Source organism: Staurois parvus, unplaced genomic scaffold, assembly GCF_062004578.1.
Source record: "Staurois parvus isolate SC_StPar_1 unplaced genomic scaffold, SC_StPar_1.0 ptg000216l, whole genome shotgun sequence".
NCBI lineage: Eukaryota > Metazoa > Chordata > Amphibia > Anura > Ranidae > Staurois > Staurois parvus.
In genome coordinates, this window is record NW_028318012.1 from 1,910,001 (window position 1) to 1,931,136 (window position 21,136).

General features: G+C 40.9%; 2 protein-coding genes across 8 annotated transcripts in view; one reads left to right on the forward strand and one right to left on the reverse strand.

The window, feature by feature from the left end:
- The window catches only part of ZEB2 (zinc finger E-box binding homeobox 2), a 197,047-nt gene extending 191,710 nt beyond the window's left edge, over positions 1-5,337 (reverse strand). The window contains exons 1-2 of one of the 2 annotated variants that reach the window (XM_089679028.1): positions 4,989-5,337; positions 1,817-1,952 (exon numbers count right to left, since the gene is read on the reverse strand). In XM_089679028.1, the coding sequence (XP_089535154.1) occupies positions 1,817-1,889 (73 nt within the window). In that variant the 5' untranslated portion in view covers positions 1,890-1,952; positions 4,989-5,337. The remainder of the gene's footprint in view (positions 1-1,816; positions 1,953-4,988) is intronic. The other variant, XM_089679029.1, reaches the window with a different exon arrangement.
- LOC149460945 (uncharacterized) lies at positions 1,394-18,098 on the forward strand. Of its 6 annotated transcripts, XM_089679032.1 has the most exons (3): positions 2,587-4,078; positions 4,121-4,190; positions 4,232-18,098. In XM_089679032.1, exon 3 carries the CDS (start codon positions 7,919-7,921, stop codon positions 8,867-8,869), a length of 951 nt encoding a protein of 316 aa, XP_089535158.1. In that variant the 5' UTR covers positions 2,587-4,078; positions 4,121-4,190; positions 4,232-7,918; the 3' UTR covers positions 8,870-18,098. The 6 variants fall into 6 exon arrangements, with proteins under 6 accessions (XP_089535160.1, XP_089535159.1, XP_089535161.1 ...); XM_089679034.1 differs by lacking the exons at positions 2,587-4,078; positions 4,121-4,190 and adding an exon at positions 1,394-2,442 and having other exon boundaries at positions 5,243-18,098; XM_089679033.1 differs by lacking the exons at positions 2,587-4,078; positions 4,121-4,190 and adding an exon at positions 1,394-2,442 and having other exon boundaries at positions 5,542-18,098.
- Positions 18,099-21,136: the final 3,038 nt, after the last annotated feature.

Here is a 21,136-nt window from a genome sequence, read left to right on the forward strand (position 1 = left end):
CAACCTATATTAAATTCTAGTTCAAAGCTATGTCAAATATAGCCTAGATGCAGGTGTGTTTCAAGTCATTTTTGATTTACAGCATGACTGTAAAATCTTTTTATAGCTGTACCTTACAACGAAAAAAAAAAACTATTTTAAGGGAGGAGGAAATATGTAAGACAATTGCAGCTCATCAACCACAACACATGTGACTTACATGAGATAGAACAGCTTAGGAGGCAAGATAAGCATGGTAACTGTACTAAACTTCAGCTGAGTATAGAACAGCAAATACTTGCTGAAAAGTGTGTAAAATTATATATATAGATATATATATAGATATATATATATATCTATATATATGTAGTGACTAATTTCTCAGCATTTGTCCTTGCAGCCTGCCAAAAAGGGAATGATGTCCCCATCACCCAGACATTGATTGCAAACAAAATCAATGAGGGGCATTTAATAAAATGGTCTTATGGAACATGGGCGAATGAAAACATTACTTGTAATTGTACTCTAGGCTTAAAATTGGTGTTGTTTGCGATGGGAGGTCTGGATTATAGAAGAGACCACCTCAAACTATGATAGACAGGGGTAAAAAAAAAACAAAACTTCAGACCAGATAGCAGAGCTTATGAGGTCTCCTAGGCTAGGCTACATTTTTTAATTAGTAAAATAAGCAACACAGTTCAAAGGTGGCTGCACCCAACTAAAGCAACCCCCCCACACACACCCACCCACCCCCATATCCCTGTTGCCTCTAGCTCAGCACCTCCATCAGCCCAGTATGTAACCAAAGCAAGGTGACACAAATTTACATCAAATCCTGAACACATTCAAGTTTTTTTTTTTGCCACTGCTGAAAGAGCAGGCTGGCCTGGGAAGGGTTAAGCTACAAGAAGAGGGTCACAAATAATTGAAGCTGCTGAAGAACCTAGAGACTATTCAATCCCAGCTCTCATGCCTTTAAATAAAAGTTTTCTGAAGTAGTGGAGAAGTGCTGGAGATCTGGGAAGAGACTGAGAAGAGGTCTATCTGAAGCCCCCCCAGACCACTAAAAGATAAAGAAGAGGGAGATAAAAAGAAAAAAAAAATTCGAGCCCAAGTCCACATGCTGACAACACACCCAGAAGTAGTAAAGCCTTCTCTGTGTCTCTAATACCAAGCCTAATTAAAGAAAAAAAAAAAAGTCTAGCTCAGCTAAGGGTGGGGAGGGGGATCCCCAGAATACTTGGCTGATCTGTGAAGCAGAACCCCCTTGTATTGTCGCACCCCCCCCAACCCCCACCTCCCTCCTCCTAGGAACATGAAGGGGGTCTGGGGGGGTCATAGAAACAAACCAGAAAGCTGAGCTTTGGATGGGGCGCAGGGTTGGGTAGGGTGGGGGGGGGGGGGTGCAGGGCTTTCCAGCCAGCTAGCCCCGCATGCACGAAGCAGCTGCTGGGTGGCTTGGGCTGCTCGCTGCTGTGCTTTGCCTGTAAGCTGAGCCTGCAGAGGCTGAGGAGGGGGAGGACAGAGAAGAAAGAGAGGAAAGCTAGCGGTCTGCGTTGTCACTCCTTGCCTGCAGGAACCGTTATGTGAAGCTGCCCAAAGTTTCCAGCAAGCCTGCCTGCAGAGGTAGGGGGACTCCAGCAAGCCCCCCAGCAAAGCTGCGACCCTCCCCGACTCACCCATGGACAGAGAAAGAGAGAGCAGAAGACCTGGGAGTTGATCCCACCATCCCTGACACTCTAAGAAGGTCCTCAACTCTGCACAAAGCAAACCACCACAAGGAACAAACAGCAATAAAAGAGGGGGGGGGGGGTGCTGGTGTACCCCAAGTCCTTACCGTTTTTCCTCCTTGGATTGGCTTGTTTTCGCCTCTTACACCTGGGGCCATCCGCCATCATGTCCTGCTTCATTGATAAGAGTGGATCAGACGCCAGTTCTCATGGACAGAATGATTCAGGAGGAGCACGTCGACTCTGACAACGGAGCAAACACAGGCACACAGTGGGCATTGATAGATCCCATTTAAAAAAGCAGGGCGCCAAAGATTGCGACAGATCTTCCTCTCACTCTCTCTTTTTTCCCCCCCTTGCCTCTCAACTCAGTCCTTTGCTGGCTTGAAGTCCTCCTTCCTGGGCTGCTGATTGCTCATGTATAAGGGGCTCCCCTTTTTCTTTTTTTTTTTTTAAGCACCGGTAGCCAGATCCCAGCAGATCTACATCTTGCACAGGACTCTGTCTTCTGCTAGGATGACTCAAAGCTTCCCCCCCTGTTTTTTTCTACTTTGCATCCTCGCCCAGACCTCTCAGCTCAACTTTGAGTGTAATAGGATATGCAGATCTGTGGACACTGACTGTAATTAACCAGGAGGGCTGGCAATGATGCCTTGGGTTCCGAAGCTCTGGAGTAAGGACACCCCAAGTTCCAAGGCACCCCCTCCCCCCCCTCTTACTTCTTTTGGCTAACGTAAGTGTGATCAAACTGGGCTTGCAGCTCAGGGAACAGCAAGCAATGCTGGTGTTTAGGGGTGTAAACCTTGATGTGGGAAAAAAAGTTGAATTTTAGATAGTTTCTGTCAAAATGTAAAGAAGGGGGGGGGGGTGGTAGGAGGAGGAGGGGGGGGGGGTAGGGGGCTGTGGGAGCCCAAGATTTTAGTTGTTGCTCCCAAGTTTAGTTTGAACATGGGAACAGATGCAACCCTTAAGACAAGGACAATTAACCCTTAAAGTCCAGCAGCTCCTTCAAGATCACCTTTACATTTAAGAGTTAGCCTCCACTTCTAACACATAGCCTCCCCCCCCAGCCTCCCTTTAAAAAAAGTGTGAAAGCAAGGCTCACTAATTCACATGTACATAAACACACAAGTCCCAAACAAATGACACACACACACTAGGATGGGCTATGGGCTGTGTGTAGGGGAACTTCAGCTCTTGGGGTGTTAAAACAAACAAGGGCAAACTAAACACATTGGCCAACACAGTCACAACTATGGCTTGCTCTGCATAGTAGGCTCAGATCATTTTGGCAGCTGTCACTTTTATTTACACTAAATGTAAGAAGAATAATAATAAAAAAAGTTAAATGTAAAAATATTTGGGGGTAAATTAAAAAAGGGGGTCCCACTAGAGTCAAAGGTATAGGTGGTGTATTTTAGAATACTAAGAGGAGGTGAGGGGTATAGGTGGTGTATTTTAAAATACTAAGAGGAGGTGAGGGGTATAGGTGGTGTATTTTAGAATACTAAGAGGAGGTGAGGGGTATAGGTAGTATACTTTAGAATACTAAGAGGAGATGGGAGGTATAGGTTGTGTATTTTACAAAACTAAGATGAGGTGAAAGGTATAGGTAGTTATTTTAAAATACTAAGATGAGGTGAGGGGTATAGGTTGTGTATTTTAGAATACTAAGAGGAGGTGAGGGGTATAGGTTGTGTATTTTAGAATACTAAGATGAGGTGAGGGGTATAGGTTGTGTATTTTAGAATACTAAGAGGAGGTGAGGGGTATAGGTTGTGTATTTTAGAATACTAAGATGAGGTGAGGGGTATAGGTTGTGTATTTTAGAATACTAAGAGGAGGTGAGGGGTATAGGTTGTGTATTTTAGAATACTAAAAGGAGGTGGGGGTATAGGTTGTGTATTTTAAAATACTAAGAGGAGGTGAGGGGTATGGGTCGTGTATTTTAGAATACTAAGAGTAGGTGAGAGGTATAGGTTGTGTATTTTAGAATACTAAGAGGAGGTGAGGGGTATAGGTGGTGTATTTTAGAATACTAAGAGTAGGTGAGGGGTATAGATGATGTATTTTAGAATACTAAGCGAAGGTGAAAGGTATAGCTGGTTATTTAAGAATACTAATAGAATACTAAGAGGAGGTGAGGGGTATAAGTGGTGTATTTTAGAATACTAAAAGTAGGTGAAAGGTATAGGTGGTTATTTAAGAATTCTAATAGAATACTAAGAGAAGATGAGAGGTATAGGTGGTGTATTTTTTTTTAATAAAATTAAGAGGAGGTGAAAGGTATAGGTAGTTATTTTAAAATACTAAGAGGAGGTAAGAGGTGTAGGTTGTGTAAAAAACCTTAGAGGAGTTAAAAGGCATAGGTGGTGTATTTTAGAAAATCTAATAGGAGTCAAGATGTATAGGTGGTGTATTTTAGAAAATCTAATAGGAGTCAAGATGTATAGGTGGTGTATTTTAGAAAGCTAACAGGAGGTAAGATGTATAGGTGGTTTATTTTAGAAAGCTAACAGGAGGTAAGATGTATAGGTGGTGTATTTTAGAATGCTAACAGGAGGTAAAAGGTTTAGGTATTGTATTTTAAAAAACTAACAGGAGGTAAGAGGTGTAGGGTGTATTTTAGAAAACTAAGGCTGTCTATGTGTATGTGATATTTAATGCAATGGATCAAGAAAAAAAGTAAGCAAACATTAAAGAAAAGTGCCAAACAAAAAAAAAACCCTAAATATATATATAAAAAATTGTAACCTAGTAAGGTTCCAGGTGGATATTTCAAAATAAGCGTTTTTGTTTTTTTTAACCCCCCATCTGAATTCCAAAGTCGACTTTCACTTCTGTTTATCAAGAGGTGTTAGGTAATACACCAAAAAATTACAGTACATTAAATTAAATTTACAGAAATGAAACTTGCTAAATGTACAGAAATATTTGCTTTGGGTAAGGGCTTTTTTTGGAAAATAAAAAAGCTTGTGCACAAAAGTCACAAAAATCTAGTTTAATAAAAAGCCAACTTGGTGTAAACTGTGAAATAATTCTGTATATTGAAAAAAAATATCCTTCAAATATTAAAGGGAGTGGAAAATGTAAAATAAAATAAAATAAATGTCTGGTTTGAGTATTACCTGCCCATCCAGGTGAAGGATCTTGTGTGGGCTAGGATGCTCTAGTGGTCCCCAGTTTTGTTTTGGTCTTTTTTGTTTTTATTAAAGGAAGGGGACATCTAGGGGCTCTACCTAGCTGAGGTTTGGATTAAAGATCATGGAAAGGACCTACCTTTAAAGCCCGGTGGGTGGTTGGGATGAGGTGTGCAGGACCATGTAGGACTAGGCTTTTAGGAGGAACAAAGTGAAGGAGAAGCTCCTGGAGAAATTGTAAAGCCAAGAGAAGAGTCAAGGCAGGGATGGACCGTTATTCCTGCAGAGCAGGTTAGCACTGATCTCTCACTGCCACTTCACGAAACACGAACCTGGGGACGGTCTGACGTGACGCTAGGCTGTTCCTAATGACATTTTTTTCTTGTTGTTCAGAGTGGAGACCCTGAGACACACGCCACCTATCTTTGTGGGGAGGGATAATTGAGCACCAAACGTGAGCATCATGTGAAAAACGTGATCACCAAGTTTCTCTGTGGGAAAAGATCTGGGTTAGATTATACCTTGAAGTCTTAGCAAACGCTTAGTGGTAGAAATTAAATTCCACCTCCCTTATCCACCCCCCCCCCAAAAAAAAACCTCTTCTCCTCTTCTCTCTTCTTCTTCCCCCACCCAACCTCATCTCCTCCCTACCTCCCCCCCCCCCTTTCTTTTTTTTCTCTCCCCCTCCCCAGCCATCAAGTCCTTGCCATCATTATCTTCGTCACTAAATCCTACTGGATACAAGACTGAAAACATTTTGCACCAATCACACTTCTTAGAACCCAATGGAACTTCAACTTACTGAGGTCTCCCTCTTTAGATCCCAGCGCTGCCATCGACAAGTCTACATTGTATCACATTGGGAACAAGGCTGCCTAAAGGATCCCCCTCTTTTCTTTTTTTTTTCCTCTCTTTGTACATCTTTGTTACAATATTGCAGTTTTTTTTATTTGTTTGTTTTATTTTCAGTTTATAAATTACAATCGAGTGTTGTGTAAGAAATCCTTGCTTGTTTATTTTATTTTATTTTCTTGTTGTTTGTTTGTTTTATATTTTAGATTGCTTGTTTTGTGTTTTGCATTATGTTAGATTTTATTCTGGAGCGCAGGATGCAATTGACAGTAACCTATGGCAACCGGATGGCGTCTTTGGCTGTCTCAGGTTGCTAGGGGTTACTGCAGTTGGACAAGGTAAACTTCTAACTGGTTTATGGGATGGTGTCGGCTGCTATATGTGCATGATTGTCATGAAAATTAAATTGCGGATACTGCATGTATTTTGTAAAAGATGTTTTAGGATGCTGTTGGACTTTTTTTTAGACTTTCTTTTCTAAATGCATGCTGAGTTTTACAAGGTTGGAGGTGGGTGTGTGTATTTTTGGAAAAAGAGTTGAACTTGACTGATCCAGATCGGTTCAGGAGGATCCTGGTTGATTCAGACCGGACCAGAAGGATTTGACTGATCCGGCTGGTTCAGATGGATCACGACTGATCCAGGAGGACCTTGACTGATTCATATTGGTTTAGAAGGACCTTGACTGATCCATATTGGTTCAGAAGAACCGTGGCTTATCCAGATTGGTTCAGAAGGATCATGAATTATCCAGAAGGACCTTGACTGAACCATGTTGGTTCAGAAGGACCTTGACTGATCCATATTGGTTCAGAAAGACCTTCACTGATATATATTGGTTCAGAAGGACCTTGGCTAATCCAAATTGGTTCAGAAGGATCATGAATGATCCAGAAGGACCTTGACTGAACAATGTTGGTTCAGAAGGACCTTGACTGATCCATATTGGTTCAAAGGGCCTTTGACTGAACCATATTGGTTCAGAAGGACCTTGACTTATCCATATTGGTTCAGAGGGTCCTTGCCTGATCCATATTGGATCGGAAGAACCTTGACTGATCCATACTGCTTCAGAGGGACCTTGACTGATCCATATTGCTTCTGAGGGACCTTGACTGATCGATATTGGTTCAGAAGGACCTTGACTGATCCATATTGCTTTAGAAGGTTCTTGGCTGATCCAGAAGGACCTTGACTGATGCAAAAGGACATGGTCTGATCCAGAAGAAAAAAAAAGTGCAGCTGTTACCCATAGCAACTCTAATCAGAATTTCAACTTCAATATCCCAGTGCAGGATAGAAATGAAAACGATAAATGGGTAGGCTTGCTGCCTGCTATCACTTCCATTATGTTTCTGACTTACTGTATGCCTAATTGAATCATCACTCAAAAGATTCTAATGTGACGTTGCCGTCCTGAGCCAATCAGGTGCTGAGATTCTAGGGAGACAGTTATCCTTCACATCTGGAGTTCAGCTATGTAGTAAGGACTGAGCAATATTAACTAATTCAAGCCTTCATCCCAGGGGAGGACAGCGAGCTAAGTGATTTAACCAGTGCTGGGCTCTCTGCTCTCCCCCACTCCGTACGACACAACCCTGCTGGGCTTGTTCTACACGGGGATGGGGAGAAAAAGCTTCATAAAAAGAGTCTAGGAATCGATTTTTAACCTCTCTGGGGTCTTGGAATCTCATAGTTATTAAATACCATTATTAATAGCTGAGAAAGAAATGGTAAAAGTTATGTTCAGTGCAAGCCTTGTGCTGGAATATAGATAACAAACGGATCTTTAGAATGTAGGTTAGTAATACTTTTTGGAGCTTAAATATGTGGTAAGTATGATATATGTATGTATGTATATATATATATATATATATATATATATATATATATACATATATATGTGTGTGTGTGTGTGTGTGTGTATGTGTGTGTATGAATTTACATGTAAATTAGAAATTAGTAATAAGTATTCTTAGGCACTTAATTGCCCCCCAACCCCCCAACACATATTGTAGTAAAGACATTTTATGTTACCATATGTGCAATATGTTGTATGTATTTATGTGTATATGTACATATGTGTCTGTGGGTGGGTGTATTGCTGGGTGTGAATATGTGCTATGTAATAAATAGATATAGGTAGATGGATCTGAATGTACATTTTTGTACAGTTTCTAATGTGATCAATTGTAATACATTATATACATTGTACACATGTATTTGTGCCACCAGTATTGGGTCGGGAACTCCTTGCTGATGAGATTTTATCAGATAGTCCACAAACTGTCCACATTATACACCCAATATACAGTATATTCCCTGTACTGTACTGTCTGTACAGGTTGTGTGCACAGTATATGTACTCTGTACTGTACTGTCTATACAGGTTGTGTGCACAGTATACATCACGTACTGTCTATACAGGTTGTGTGCACAGTATATATATATCCTGTACTGTCTATACAAGTTGTGCGCACAGTATACATCCTGTACTGTATATACAGGTTGTGTGAACTTTATATATCCTGTACTGTCTATACAGATTGTGTACACAGTATATATATCCTGTACTATCTATACAAGTTGTGTGCACAGTATACATTCCCTGTACTGTCTATACAGGTTGTGTTAACAGTATACATTCTGTATTGTATATACAGGTTGTGTGAACTTTATATATCTTGTACTGTCTACAGGTTGTGTGCACAATATATATATTCTATACTGTACTATCTATACAGGTTGTGTACACAGTATATATACTCTGTACTGTACTATCTATACAGGTTGTGTGCACAGTATATATACTCTGTACTGTACTATCTATACAGGTTGTGTACACAGTATATATACTCTGTACTGTACTATCTATACAGGTTGTGTGCACAGTATATATACTCTGTACTGTACTATCTATACAGGTTGTGTGCACAGTATATATACTCTGTACTGTACTATCTATACAGGTTGTGTGCACAGTATATATACTCTGTACTGTGCTGTGTATACAGGTTGTGTGCACAGTATATATATTCTGTACTGTACTATCTAAATAGGTTGTGTGCACAGTATATATATTCTGTACTGTACTGTCTATACAGGTTGTGTGCACAGTATATAAATATATTCTGTACTGTCTATACAGGTTGTGTGCACAGTATATAAATATATCTTGTACTGTCTACAGGTTGTGTGCACAGTATATATATATTGTACTGTCTACAGGTTGTGTGCACAGTATGTATATCTTGTACTGTCTACAGGTTGTGTGCACAGTATATATATATTTTACTGTCTACAGGTTGTGTGCACAATATGTATACCTTGTACTGTCTACAGGTTGTGTGCTCAGTATGTATATATTTTACTGTCTACAGGTTGTGTGCTCAGTATGTATATCTTGTACTGTGTACAGGTTGTGTGCATAGCATATATATCCTGTACTGTACTGTCTATACAGGTTGTGTGCACAGTGTATATTCTGTACTGTCTATAGATTCACTACACTCTGTTCATATAGTGGATATTCTATATATTAATCCTACCTTGTATATGCAGTATACATCCTATACCGTCTACAAATGCACACTACCTTTTGTTCAGTATGTATAAATGTGTATAAATTGACTCTAACTTGTTTTTGCATTCTACATTCTATACTGCTTCTAGATTCACTAACCACTGTACTATCCTGTGTGTGTAGTGTGTGTTCTGTACTGTGCTGTCCATAGATTATCCATGCATTGTACATCTATTTTAGACTGTCTGAAATTCGCTCCACAAAATGTAGACAGTACTTATTCTGTCCTGTCTTGCATACATGTTCAATATAGATTGTACAATATATATCCTGTACTGTCTACATGTTCATTGTACACTGTGTACAGTAGGTGCTCTGTACTGCACTAGCTGCATATGTACTACACACTCTGTGCAATATATATTACGTACTGTAGTGTCTAAAGATTTTCTGGACACTGTGTGCAATATGTATTCTGTCCTGTCTACAGATAAAATATATACCATGCATCGACAGATTTATACAGTATACGTATATTCGGTACTGTGCTACCTACCTGTTCAGTACAATATATATATATATATATATATATATATATATATATATATATGTATATGTCTGCACTCTGTGTAAGATACATCTTCTGTACTTCCTACAGCATCCCTATACACTGTGTTCACTATATATTGTCCTATGCTGTCTACAAAAGCCCTATACACGGTGTACACACTATATATTGTCCTCTCTATGTATATACTGCACTGTCTGCAGGCTATTTCGTGCTCTGTACAGGTCCACTCTACACTGTGAATTCCATATCCTATACTATCTAGACATGTTCTATATTAGTATCCGTACAGTATATATTGTACATTGGGTGGATCCTCTCTTGTCCTGCGCTGTGGACAGAGATCACTGTAACATTCTTCAGTTTCGCCCCCCTGTGTCCCCACACACTGGATTCGGAGGGGACTTCCTCGTAGTCACACAGTGCTCATTGTTTCATGCAGATATTGGAGCAATGGGAGCCAATCAGCGCTTTTACCCTCTATAGTTAACCCCTTCATGGCTGACTTCTAACAGGTCGGAATCCAGCCGGCGCTTTATTATTAGAGAAGGAGAACTTCATCAGAAGTCCTATCTCCATTCCGAATACTCTATACTCGTGGTGGGGGTCCTGGAACTTTCATCATACTATCCGTACATACAGGGCTGACACCTCTTGACCCTCAGCCTGCCAGAGCCCTGGTTTGTGATGGAGTGTGCTGGGAGGGTACACACCCCATGCATGTGCGACATTTTATCGTATGTTCATACTCTGCATCACTTACATGGCATCCTCTCGATTTTCTTCTCCGTCCATACATCTCTCCACAATCAAAATATCTGTCTATCTATGGGCATGGATCCCTAAATCTACCCATCCATCCATACATCCATTTTCCTGTATCTGTCAATCATTGCATCCATATCTATCTATCTATCTATCTATCTATCTATCTATCTATCTATCTATCTATCTATCTATCTATCTATCTATCTACCTGTATTTTAAGTATCTTTTTTTTGCATCATTTCTTTTTCTCTGTCCAGTTTCTTTCCCTGTAATATATAATTTTTTTTAAAGGACGTTACTATTTATCGGTATGGCTCAACCATCCATTCTCCTTCTCCAAATGGTTCACCTTATTTCTGTAATGTTTATTTATCCATGCAAGTGATCTTTTCCTTCCTTCCTCCCTCTCTTTTTCTTTTTTTTTTTCTTTCTTTCGTTGGCTCGTCTAAATCTCTGTATCCATCCATCCATCCATCCATCCATTTGCTATATCTATCAGTTTATGGATCCATGTATTTATCAACTTTCTTTCTTTCTTTCTTTCTTTCTTTCTTTCTTTCTTTCTTTCTTTCTTTCTTTCTTTCTTTCTTTCTTTCTTTCTTTCTATCTATCTATCTATCTATCTATCTATCTATCTATCTATCTATCTATATTTTCAATTCTTTCTCTATCCATCCATCCCTCTTGTTGCTGGCAAAGTGACATCAGAGGGTTAACCCTCTAATGCCTGGGTTAATGCTCTGAGTATGAATGTCCCTGGCAATGGTCTGGTCATTAACTCTCCCAGATCTGCTCTTTAGTCCTCTGCCTTGTTGAACTAGAGTTTGTTCATGGAGGTTTTTTTAGGGGCCAATTATCTAAAATCCAGGGATGAGTTTAGTTTTCTAACCCTGCTGGATGATTCCAAAGCTGAAAGATAGAAGAAATATGATCTGCTGTGAAATACAATCATATCTTCTGGGCAAACATTGAAATAATGACTAATTCCAGGGAAGGGGGGCTCAGTGTTGTGCTTGGCTCCCAGCTGTACATGCACAGAGAGCCCCCAGCTGGGGGGAGGCTGGCATTCTCCATCTCTATGGGTGAGGTCACATCTGTAGGGCACAGGGACACCAGAGAGATGAACAAACTTTTCGAGAGAATCCAAAGTCTTGGAAATTTAATCAGTTAGAAGTGAAAATGAAGCTTTGAGACATAAACAGGGAACACAAACTACCAGTTACATACTTTATTTTGTATCCAGGTGATAATGTACAGCTCCAGTACATTCCTCTCCATTCTGTTCATAGTCTCATGATCTGGGAACACCTTGCGCTTGCACGCTTTCAATGCAAGAGAGGAAATCCTAAACACGCCCACCTCCAGCTCATTGCAGCCCCCATACACAGAATATATAAAAGCATCAATAGTGACTCCATTCTTACATCCCTAAAGCTGGCTGCACATGGATAGAAAATCGTTCCATAAGCTTGATCGTTCGATTTTCAAAATGTTAGTGGGCTCATGTTGATTCTCAAAATGCAATGTTTTTTGCCAAAAGAACGATCCGTCACGTCTGAGTTTTGCTGCCTAATCGAACGATTAAGTACTGGCATAGATTGTAAATAGTTTGAAAAACGTACAGCGCATGTGAGCGTGAAAATATTACCCCAGAATCGTGTGATTGATCGACAACAAATGTACAATTTATGTCGTTAATGATCGATACAATGTCAACAAGTGGGGAAAACTATTTGATATAATGATGGCATTACCACACAGGCATTCTACAGATCTTTATCAAGAATTAACATTTTTTTCAAAAGATTTTCTATCCATGTACGGCCAGCTTTAGTTAAATTTAAACCTGGATGTTTGAAACTAGAGTTGTGACATAGCGAGCATAAAGGGAAAATCACATCACACAGCACAGACATTATCTGCAGACTCTCTCACCCACCATGTGAGGAGTCCTCTGGAATCTGGATACACTGAATTACAGAGAACCTATATTCAAGTAAACTGAGTGACTTTCTGACTTTAGCACAACTGCAGCATTTGCTGGACATCAATGACTAGTTTCACATGCTATATAGAAAACCAAAAAAAAAAAGAAAAAGAATTCTGTTTGTAATATTTAGTTTCATATGTAGGGACATTTAAATGTGCCCATTGCTCTACATATGGCTGTGCTTGTTGTTTATCAATGTAACACATTGCCTGCGATTTCCTGCTCCTCTTATCTCAGTGTAAGTCTATCAGTCTGCTCAGGCTGATTGCAAACAATACAATCTGCTTATTTTTTACTTTTTTTTTTGAATTGCAGCAGTTGGTCAGCAAAGCTGTCCACAGACATGAGATGACATTTACCAGATCCAGATGTTTTTGGCAAGATTCGGCAATGTTCTCATGTCTATGGCAGGACCCCCAAGCCTGACAGCTGGCTTCTGATTTGGGGGAACAATTGATTAAATGGTTTGGATTACTTGCCCATCACAATGGTTCTTAACCACCTCAAAGGATTTACCGCCTTCCATTTTTGGCGATATGGCGCTGCATTACTTTAACTGACAATTGCGCTGTCATGCAACGCTGCACCCAAATGAAATTTACGTTCTTTTTTCCCCACAAATAGAGCTTTCTTTTGGTGATATTTGATCGCCTGTGCATTTTTTATTTTTGCGTGCTTTAAATAAAGAAAGAATGACAATTTTGAAAAAGAAACAATATTTTTGACTTTTTGCTATTAAACATGTCCAGTAAAAAAATTGTAAAAATCACTAAAATTTAGACCAAAATGAATTCTGTTAAATGTCTTTGCTAAAAAAAAATCCCAATATGTGTAAATTAATTAGTTTACATGAAAATTATAGCATTTACAATTGGCGGTATATATTGGAATTTTTTTTTACTAGTAATGGCAGTGATCAGCGACTTATGAGGGACTGCGGCGGGCATTCTGACACATTGACATCCCCAGTGACACTGATACAGTGATCGATGCTAATAAAAAGCACTGACACTGTACTAATGGAACGGGGCATGAAAGGGTTAACATCTGCCGGGATCAAAGGGTTAACTGTGTGCTGTACCACTATGGGGGCTGTCTGTGTGTTTCACTGTAAGCACACTGCTATGCAGAGTCATACAAAGCAGTGTGCAGGAGCTGACGGGAGAGATCTGTATTGTTTATATACAGGTCTCTCCCCTGTCGGAGATACTTGGCAATCACCGGGTGCCGGAACAAAATGTATGACTCAAATCGCACCGCACAGACATTGCATGTAATTTGCTCAGGAATATGGTGCGATTCCTGTGTGAATTACATTTGGTGTCCCACACCGCATTAGTGTGAACCCAGACTGAGGGTCAGTTCACACTACATGCATTTCAGTTGATTTTTTTCTGTGTCCAAACTGCACAAAAAGTAGGTTATATGGTTGTCAATGTCATAGTTCACATCAGTGATTGCAGTTCCAGTGCGTTCCGGTTGCAGAAAAAAATAAAAAGTAGAACAGGCTGCATTTTTCCTGCACAGAACTGTACTGGAACACAATGAAACACATCAAAAATACACCGAAATGCACTGGAACGTACCAAAATGCACCAAAAACACACTGGAACGCATGTGTCCCTATTTAAATTGAAGATAAAGAGGGAAAAATGAACCAGAAACTATAAAAAATGCACCAGAACGTGTAAAAAAAACCATATCAAAAGCACACCAGAACATGCCAAAAACATGTCAAAAATGCACATGCAGAAACGCATCTGGAACACATCTGGACTGCTTTTCCATGGTGGTGAACCAGTGTCGTTTCTGTCTACTGCTTCATTCCTCTGCTGTCAGCATCACTTCTGACAGGTTTCCTGACACCAATAGAAGAATGGTGACAAGGGAGGGACCTCCAGCAGATTGACAGTCTCAGGAAAGTTCCTGTGAGCTGTGTGGAAGGGTGTGTGTGTCTTCCCTCCAATCAGCTCTCAGAGCTCTCCTCACTGAGCTCTATAGTGTGTGATTTCAGCTCCCTACCCCCTTTATTCTAAACTCTCGGATAAGCTTTAAAAAAATACCTCAGATAAACAGGTACAACTTATGTAGAAGGATTTGTTTCATCTCTGTGTCACCTGAGGCCAGTCACTTCACTGGGTATATGGAGGGTCTGCAATTTGAAGCCTGAAATGTGGAAAAATGCCCAAGGAGCCTCAGCAAAAGTGTGAATTTAATAAATCGCAGCATCCCCTTCTTTCTCATCAGTAAGAACATCGGGCTAGGTGGAGATTTCCATTCCCCAGAGTACTTGCCCCTTGGGTGATGGAGGGGCATAGAATTGTGCTGACCCCCCCCCCATACCTATGGGCTCCCTAAGGGTCACCACACACACATTACAATCTGACCATTGAATCTTTGTACAACCAACTTTAAATTTAATAAATCTATGTAATAGAAGGACCTATGTGATCAATCCAATCAATATACACTGTTCAAAAAAATTAAAGGAACACGTTTTAATCAGAGTATAGCATCAAGTCAGTTAAACTCCTGGGATATTGATCAGTTAAGTAGCAGAGGGGGTTGTTCATCAGTTTCAGCTGCTTTGGTGTTAATGACATGTGCACTAGATGGGCAACAATGAGATGACCCCCAAAACAGGAATGGTTTTACAGGTGGAGGCCACTGACATTTTTTCCCTACTCATCTTTTCTGACTGTTTTTCACTAGTTTTGCATTTGGCTAGGGTCAGTGTCACTACTGGCAGCATGAGGCGAAACCTGGACCCTACAGAGGTTGCACAGGCAGTCCAACTCCTCAAGGATGGCACATCAATACGTGCCATTACCAGAAGGTTTGTTGTGTCTCCCAGCACAGTCTCAAGAGCATGGAGGAGATTCTGGGAGACAGTCAAGTTACTCTAGGAGAGCTGGACAGGGCCGTAGAAGGTGCTTAACCCATCAGCAGGACCAGTATCTGCTCCTTTGTGCAAGGAGGAACAGGCACCATAGAGCTCGATTGGCATTTGCCATTTAACACCAGAATTGGCAGGTCCACCACTGGCACCCTGTGCCTTTCACAGATGAGAGCAGGTTCACCCTGAGCACATGTGACAGACATGAAAGGGTCTTGAGAAGCCATGGAGAACATTATGCTGCCTGTAACATGGTTCAGCATAACAGTTTTGGTGGTGGGTCATTGATGGTCTGGGGAGGCATATCCATGGAGGGACTCACAGACAATGGGTTCAAGAAATTTATCCCAATATCTAATGGCAGTCAGGGTGCCATTAGGTATCGGGATGAAAACCCTGGACCCATTGTCAGACCCTAAGCTGGTGCAGTGGGTCTTGGGTTCCTCCTGGTGCACAACAATGCCCGGCCTCATGTGGTGAGAGTATGCAGGCAGTTCCTGGAGGATGAAGGAATTGATACCATTGAATGGCCCCCACGCTCGTCTGACCTAAATCCAATAGAACACCTCTGGGATGTCATGTTTTGGTCCATCCGACACTGCCAGGTTGCACCTCAGACTGCCCAGGAGCTCAGTGATGCCCTGGTCCAGATCTGGGATGAAATACCGCAGGAAACCATCCGTCGTCTCATTAGTACCATTTTGAGTTGCTGCAATGACGTTTCAGCAAGATGGACTAGCCTGCTGCATCATTTTTTCACTTTGATTTTTGGGGTGTCTTTGAATTCAGTCCTCTGTAGGTTGATACATTTAATTTCCATCAAAGGATGGGGCATCCTTACGTTCCCAACACATTACCCCGTCCATGTCAGTATAGATATCCAGCAGGAGATTTTTTTCCCATTGAGATATGATGTGTTTTCAAAATGTTCCTTTAAATTTTCTGAGCAGTGTATATCCCATCCGGCAGGCCCTGGCGCTACATAGCTAATGCTAGATCTAAAGGAGATTGTACAGTCAGGTCATAATATGTGGGAGGAGCCTAAAGTGGTTTTAAACCCTCACATACACCCAGTGAAGTGACTGGCCTCAAATGGTATACAGAGATGAAACAAATCCTCCTACATACGTTATACCTGTTTATCTAGTGCAATCTCCCACCTTCATCTATTCAAAGTGCAAAATTTACACAGGATCTCTCAGCTCTGAAAATCAGGAGGTGGGGAGCTGAAGTTTCATCAGTGATGAGAGCTCTGAGAGCTGATTGGAGGAAAAGGACACCCTCTCCCTCCATCACAGTACACAGGAACAGAGCTGAGGCTGTCAATCACAGTATGTGCCCACCCCTGTCACCATTTTCCCTTGGTATCAGGAAAACTTGTCAGTAGTGACTCATGCATATAGCAGAGGAATGAGGTAGTAGACAGAAATGACGCTTAGTGCTCTGGATTGAGAAAAGTACACACTATAGAGGGATATGCTTTGTTCATATTTCATGTCTGCGCTTTACAACCACTTTAAGGATTTTTTTCTAATTAATTGACCTTAATAATATATCCAGAAAAAGGACAATTTGTGGCCAATCAAGTTCATTCCATCTGGATTGGACAATGTTTCACATGTCTGGCACAAGCAGATGGGCTGTAGGCACCCCCAGCCAAAAATTAACAGGTGAACAATAGACTGTCTGTGTTGTATACGTACTGCCATTTGCTGCTGTGCCCTGTGCACCTCCTACCTTATCCTTGGGAATAAACATGTATTCTCAGCAATCCAGGTATGTATGATTTTATCTGCCTGACAAATATCTACGACCAGCTGAACACAGAGACCAACCAGAGGAAGAGGCTACCAATTATATATTTGTATTTAACAGACATAGATGTAAATATGGAATGAAAGAAAATAAAAATATCAATGCTACACAAAAATGACTTTCAGTTGACTTTCAATAACTGGGCACTGTGCAGCTGTCAGCAGCCTCAGGAGGGGAGCCGAAGACAGTTTTTATGTTTTTCCTTGCTGACATAGTATCTTTTGTAATGGTGGATACAGAAATATTTAGGAAATTGCCCTGTGAAATCCTGTTCTAAATGTAAAAAAAATAATAATATATATATATATATAAACATTTTAATAAATGCAAAATAAAAGTATATAAATATAATAAATAATGTAAATACGTAAGAACGTAAGAAAAAAAGTATATATATATATACACAATTATTATTATGATTATTAATAATAATAATAATAATAATTTTATATATATATATATATATATATATATTGGGCAGCACAGTGTCTAAATGGTTAGCACTTCCGCCTGGCAGTAGTAGGGTCGTTGGTTCTAATCCCAACCATGGAACCACCTGCCTGAAGTTTGCATGTTCTCCCTGTGCCTGTGTGGGTTTACTCTGGGTACTCCGGTTTCCTCCCACACTCCAAAGACATGCTGGTAGGTTAATTGGATCCTGTCTAAATTGGCCCTAGTATGTGTATGTATGAATGTGAGTTAGGGACCTTAGATTGTACACCCCTTAAGGGTTAGGGACTGATGTGAATGTACAATATATGTAAAGCGCTGCGTAAATTGACAGCACTATATAAGTACCTGAAATATAAAAATAAATATATATATATACACAAATAATTTATGGCTTTTTTTCCATTGTAGAATATATTAAATTAGATGTTTGTGAACCCTAACTGCACTAAATCACTGCAATTATTATGTTTTTTTTTTCCCATAAAAGACTTGTTTTCACCATTTTTCCATCCTTTGTTGTACCTAAGTGTTGCTGATCTCCCGCAGCCTCTTTTCAGCCACTTCAATCTATACGTACTTCAACCATGGGTGTATAGCATTTATTAGGGTGATGGTGATAATCATGCATGTGTGATGTGTGTTTTACCCATTCCTGACCCTCATCCCTTTCCTTTAACTGGGTATTAACACTGAGATGTGAGGCAATGACTGGCTATCAAAGTGGTCACATGATCGGGAGCCTGTCCTGCCGACTCCTGATCATACACAGAGACCACAAGCTGTCTGTGACAGTTGGGTTACTGTGCTGGGAGCATGCTTTGGCCTAGGTGTGACCACCATACACGTACGTTCAGTGGTCAGCAAGAAGTTAAATGGCCGCTTGCAGTCTCCATTGCAAGTCCATATGACAACACAGGAGCATAATTGGGAGATAAAGCGTTGTCACCCTATAAAAGGAAGTGCCTAAACAAACATCTTCAATGGAAGGATCAGCAGGTAGTATTTAAATAAAACCTACAGATTAAGAAAGATTGAAAATGACTTTTGAGATAACATCGTGGGCTCTTTCAAAAGAGAAGGCTATTACTGCTGGCCATTTGAACAGTGGTGAATTGCTTTTCAGAGGCTGTTTGAGAGATGATGTGGAGGTGATATGTTTCCTCCTTGCTGGCTGTTTTAACCTTCAAAATGCCAACTCACCATGCCGCAACTGCATGCATTGCGCACGGTTGCAGCGCGGTTATGGCATAGCCCCATTCACTTGGTGATCTGGTGAATGTGACATGCCATTTCATTGTTTTCGCAAAGCATTGCGACTGTGGCATGCTTACAGTCCTGAGCGGCTGCTTTTCTGTGTTTGGGTGGGCAGTCGGGAGGGGGAATAAAACTGCAGCCCAACTGCCTGATTTTCCTGCCCCCTGGCCGCCCATGTGAATAAGCCCTAACATATTGATTTTAGTAATGGGATTTACATTTACTTTGAGTCTTCCTTTAAAGGGCCATTAAGGCACATACAGTTGTGACCAAAATTATTCAACCCCCACTGAAATTGAGTGTTTTGGCCAGTTTGACATTGCTTTTGATCATTCAGTCATCTTGCTTACATTTACATTAAAGAGGCACTTGTAGGTCAGACAAATATAACATAACAGTTATAATGAAATAACCACAAATGTCTTTTCTGTGCTCACAGCATTATCAGTTTTATTCAACCCCCAAGTGACATTCAATCTTAGTACTTAGTACAGCATCCTTTTACAGTTATAACAGCTTTTAAACGTGAAGCATAGCTTGACACAAGTGTCTTGCAGCGATCTACGGGTATCTTCGCCCATTCTTCATGGGCAAAGGCCTCCAGTTCAGTCACATTCTTAGGCTTGCGCACTGCAACTGCTTTCTTTAAGTCCCACCAGAGGTTCTCAATCGGATTTAAGTCTGGTGACTGCGATGGCCACTCCAAAATGTTCCAGCCTTTCCTCTGCAACCATGCTCTAGTGGACTTGGAGGTATGCTTGGGATCATTGTCCTGTTGAAAGGTCCAACGTCTCCCAAGCCTCAGGTGTGTGACGGACTGCATCACGTTTCCATCCAATATCTCCTGGTACTGAAGAGAATTCATGGTACCTTGCACACGCTGAAGCTTCCCTGTACCTGCAGAAGCAAAACAGCCCCAAAGCATGATTGACCCTCCACCATGCTTCACAGTAGGCAAGGTGTTCTTTTCATCATAGGCCTTGTTCTTCCTCCTCCAAACATAGCGTTGATCCATGGGCCCAAACAGTTCTAATTTTGTTTCATCAGTCCACAGAACACTATCCCACAACTTTTGTGGTTTGTCCACATGGCTTTTGGCATACTGCAGTCGACTCTTCTTATTCTTTGGAGACAGCAAGGGGGTACGCCTGGGAGTTCTGGCACGGAGGCCTTCATTACGCAGTGTGCGTCTTATTGTCTGGGCTGAAACTTCTGTACCCACATCTGACAAATCTTTTCTCAGTTCCTCAGCAGTCACACGGGGACTTCTCTCCACTCTACGCTTCAGGTAGCGCACAGCAGTCGAAGTCAGCATCTTCTTTCTGCCACGACCAGGTAGCGTTTCAACAGTGCCCTTTGCCTTGAATTTGCGAATGATGCTTCCTAAGGTGTCTCTTGGTATGTTTAACATCTTTGCAATCTTCTTATAGCCATTGCCCTTCCTGTGAAGAGAAATCACCTCTTCTCTTGTCTTCCTGGACCATTCTCTTGCCTTCACCATGTTTGTAACCACACCAGTAAATGTCTAGAAGGAGCTGAGTATCACAGTCATTTTAAAGCTGCCTAATTGGTGCTTATTATGCTTGATTGCTGCTCGGTGACATCCACAGGTGTTTTCAATACCTGATGGAAAGCACCTGTATGAACCTCTGTTCTTCAGAGTGGTAGTCTTTAAGGGGTTGAATAATTGTGGCAATGAAGAAACCACATAAGAACCATTTACTACTGTATTACATAAACAATTGATGTCATTTTAGTTGCATTTGGGTAGTTACAACGTCCTTGTAGGATTTGATTCTGAATACAATTCCAAATGTACACTATAGTCCCTAAACCCCTTTACAGCATTGGGGGTTGAATAATTTTGGTCACAACTGTACAATGCTTCATGGACATGTGTATCATGGAAAACAACTTTTAAACCCAGCAGACTTGTAACTTTTGTTTGAAGATCTGAAACCTTCTCGGTTTATCTTTCAGCACCAGGAAATCTCCTCCAGTAATTAGGGGAGAAGTCTGCTCACCCCCTTCGAGGACAGCTCCACATTTCTGTATGTTGTTGAATAGGAAGTCCTCTTGTTGGTGATTAAACAGCGATTGTCATCATTTCCACTTCTCCAATCCATGTCACACCGAGACTGGAAGCTGCCAGAGAGAGGAAGTGTGAC

Bases quoted from the DNA above. Each gene is read 5' to 3' on its own strand.
- LOC149460945 (XM_089679034.1), top strand. From the start codon at position 7,919: ATGTATTTGTGCCACCAGTATTGGGTCGGGAACTCCTTGCTGATGAGA.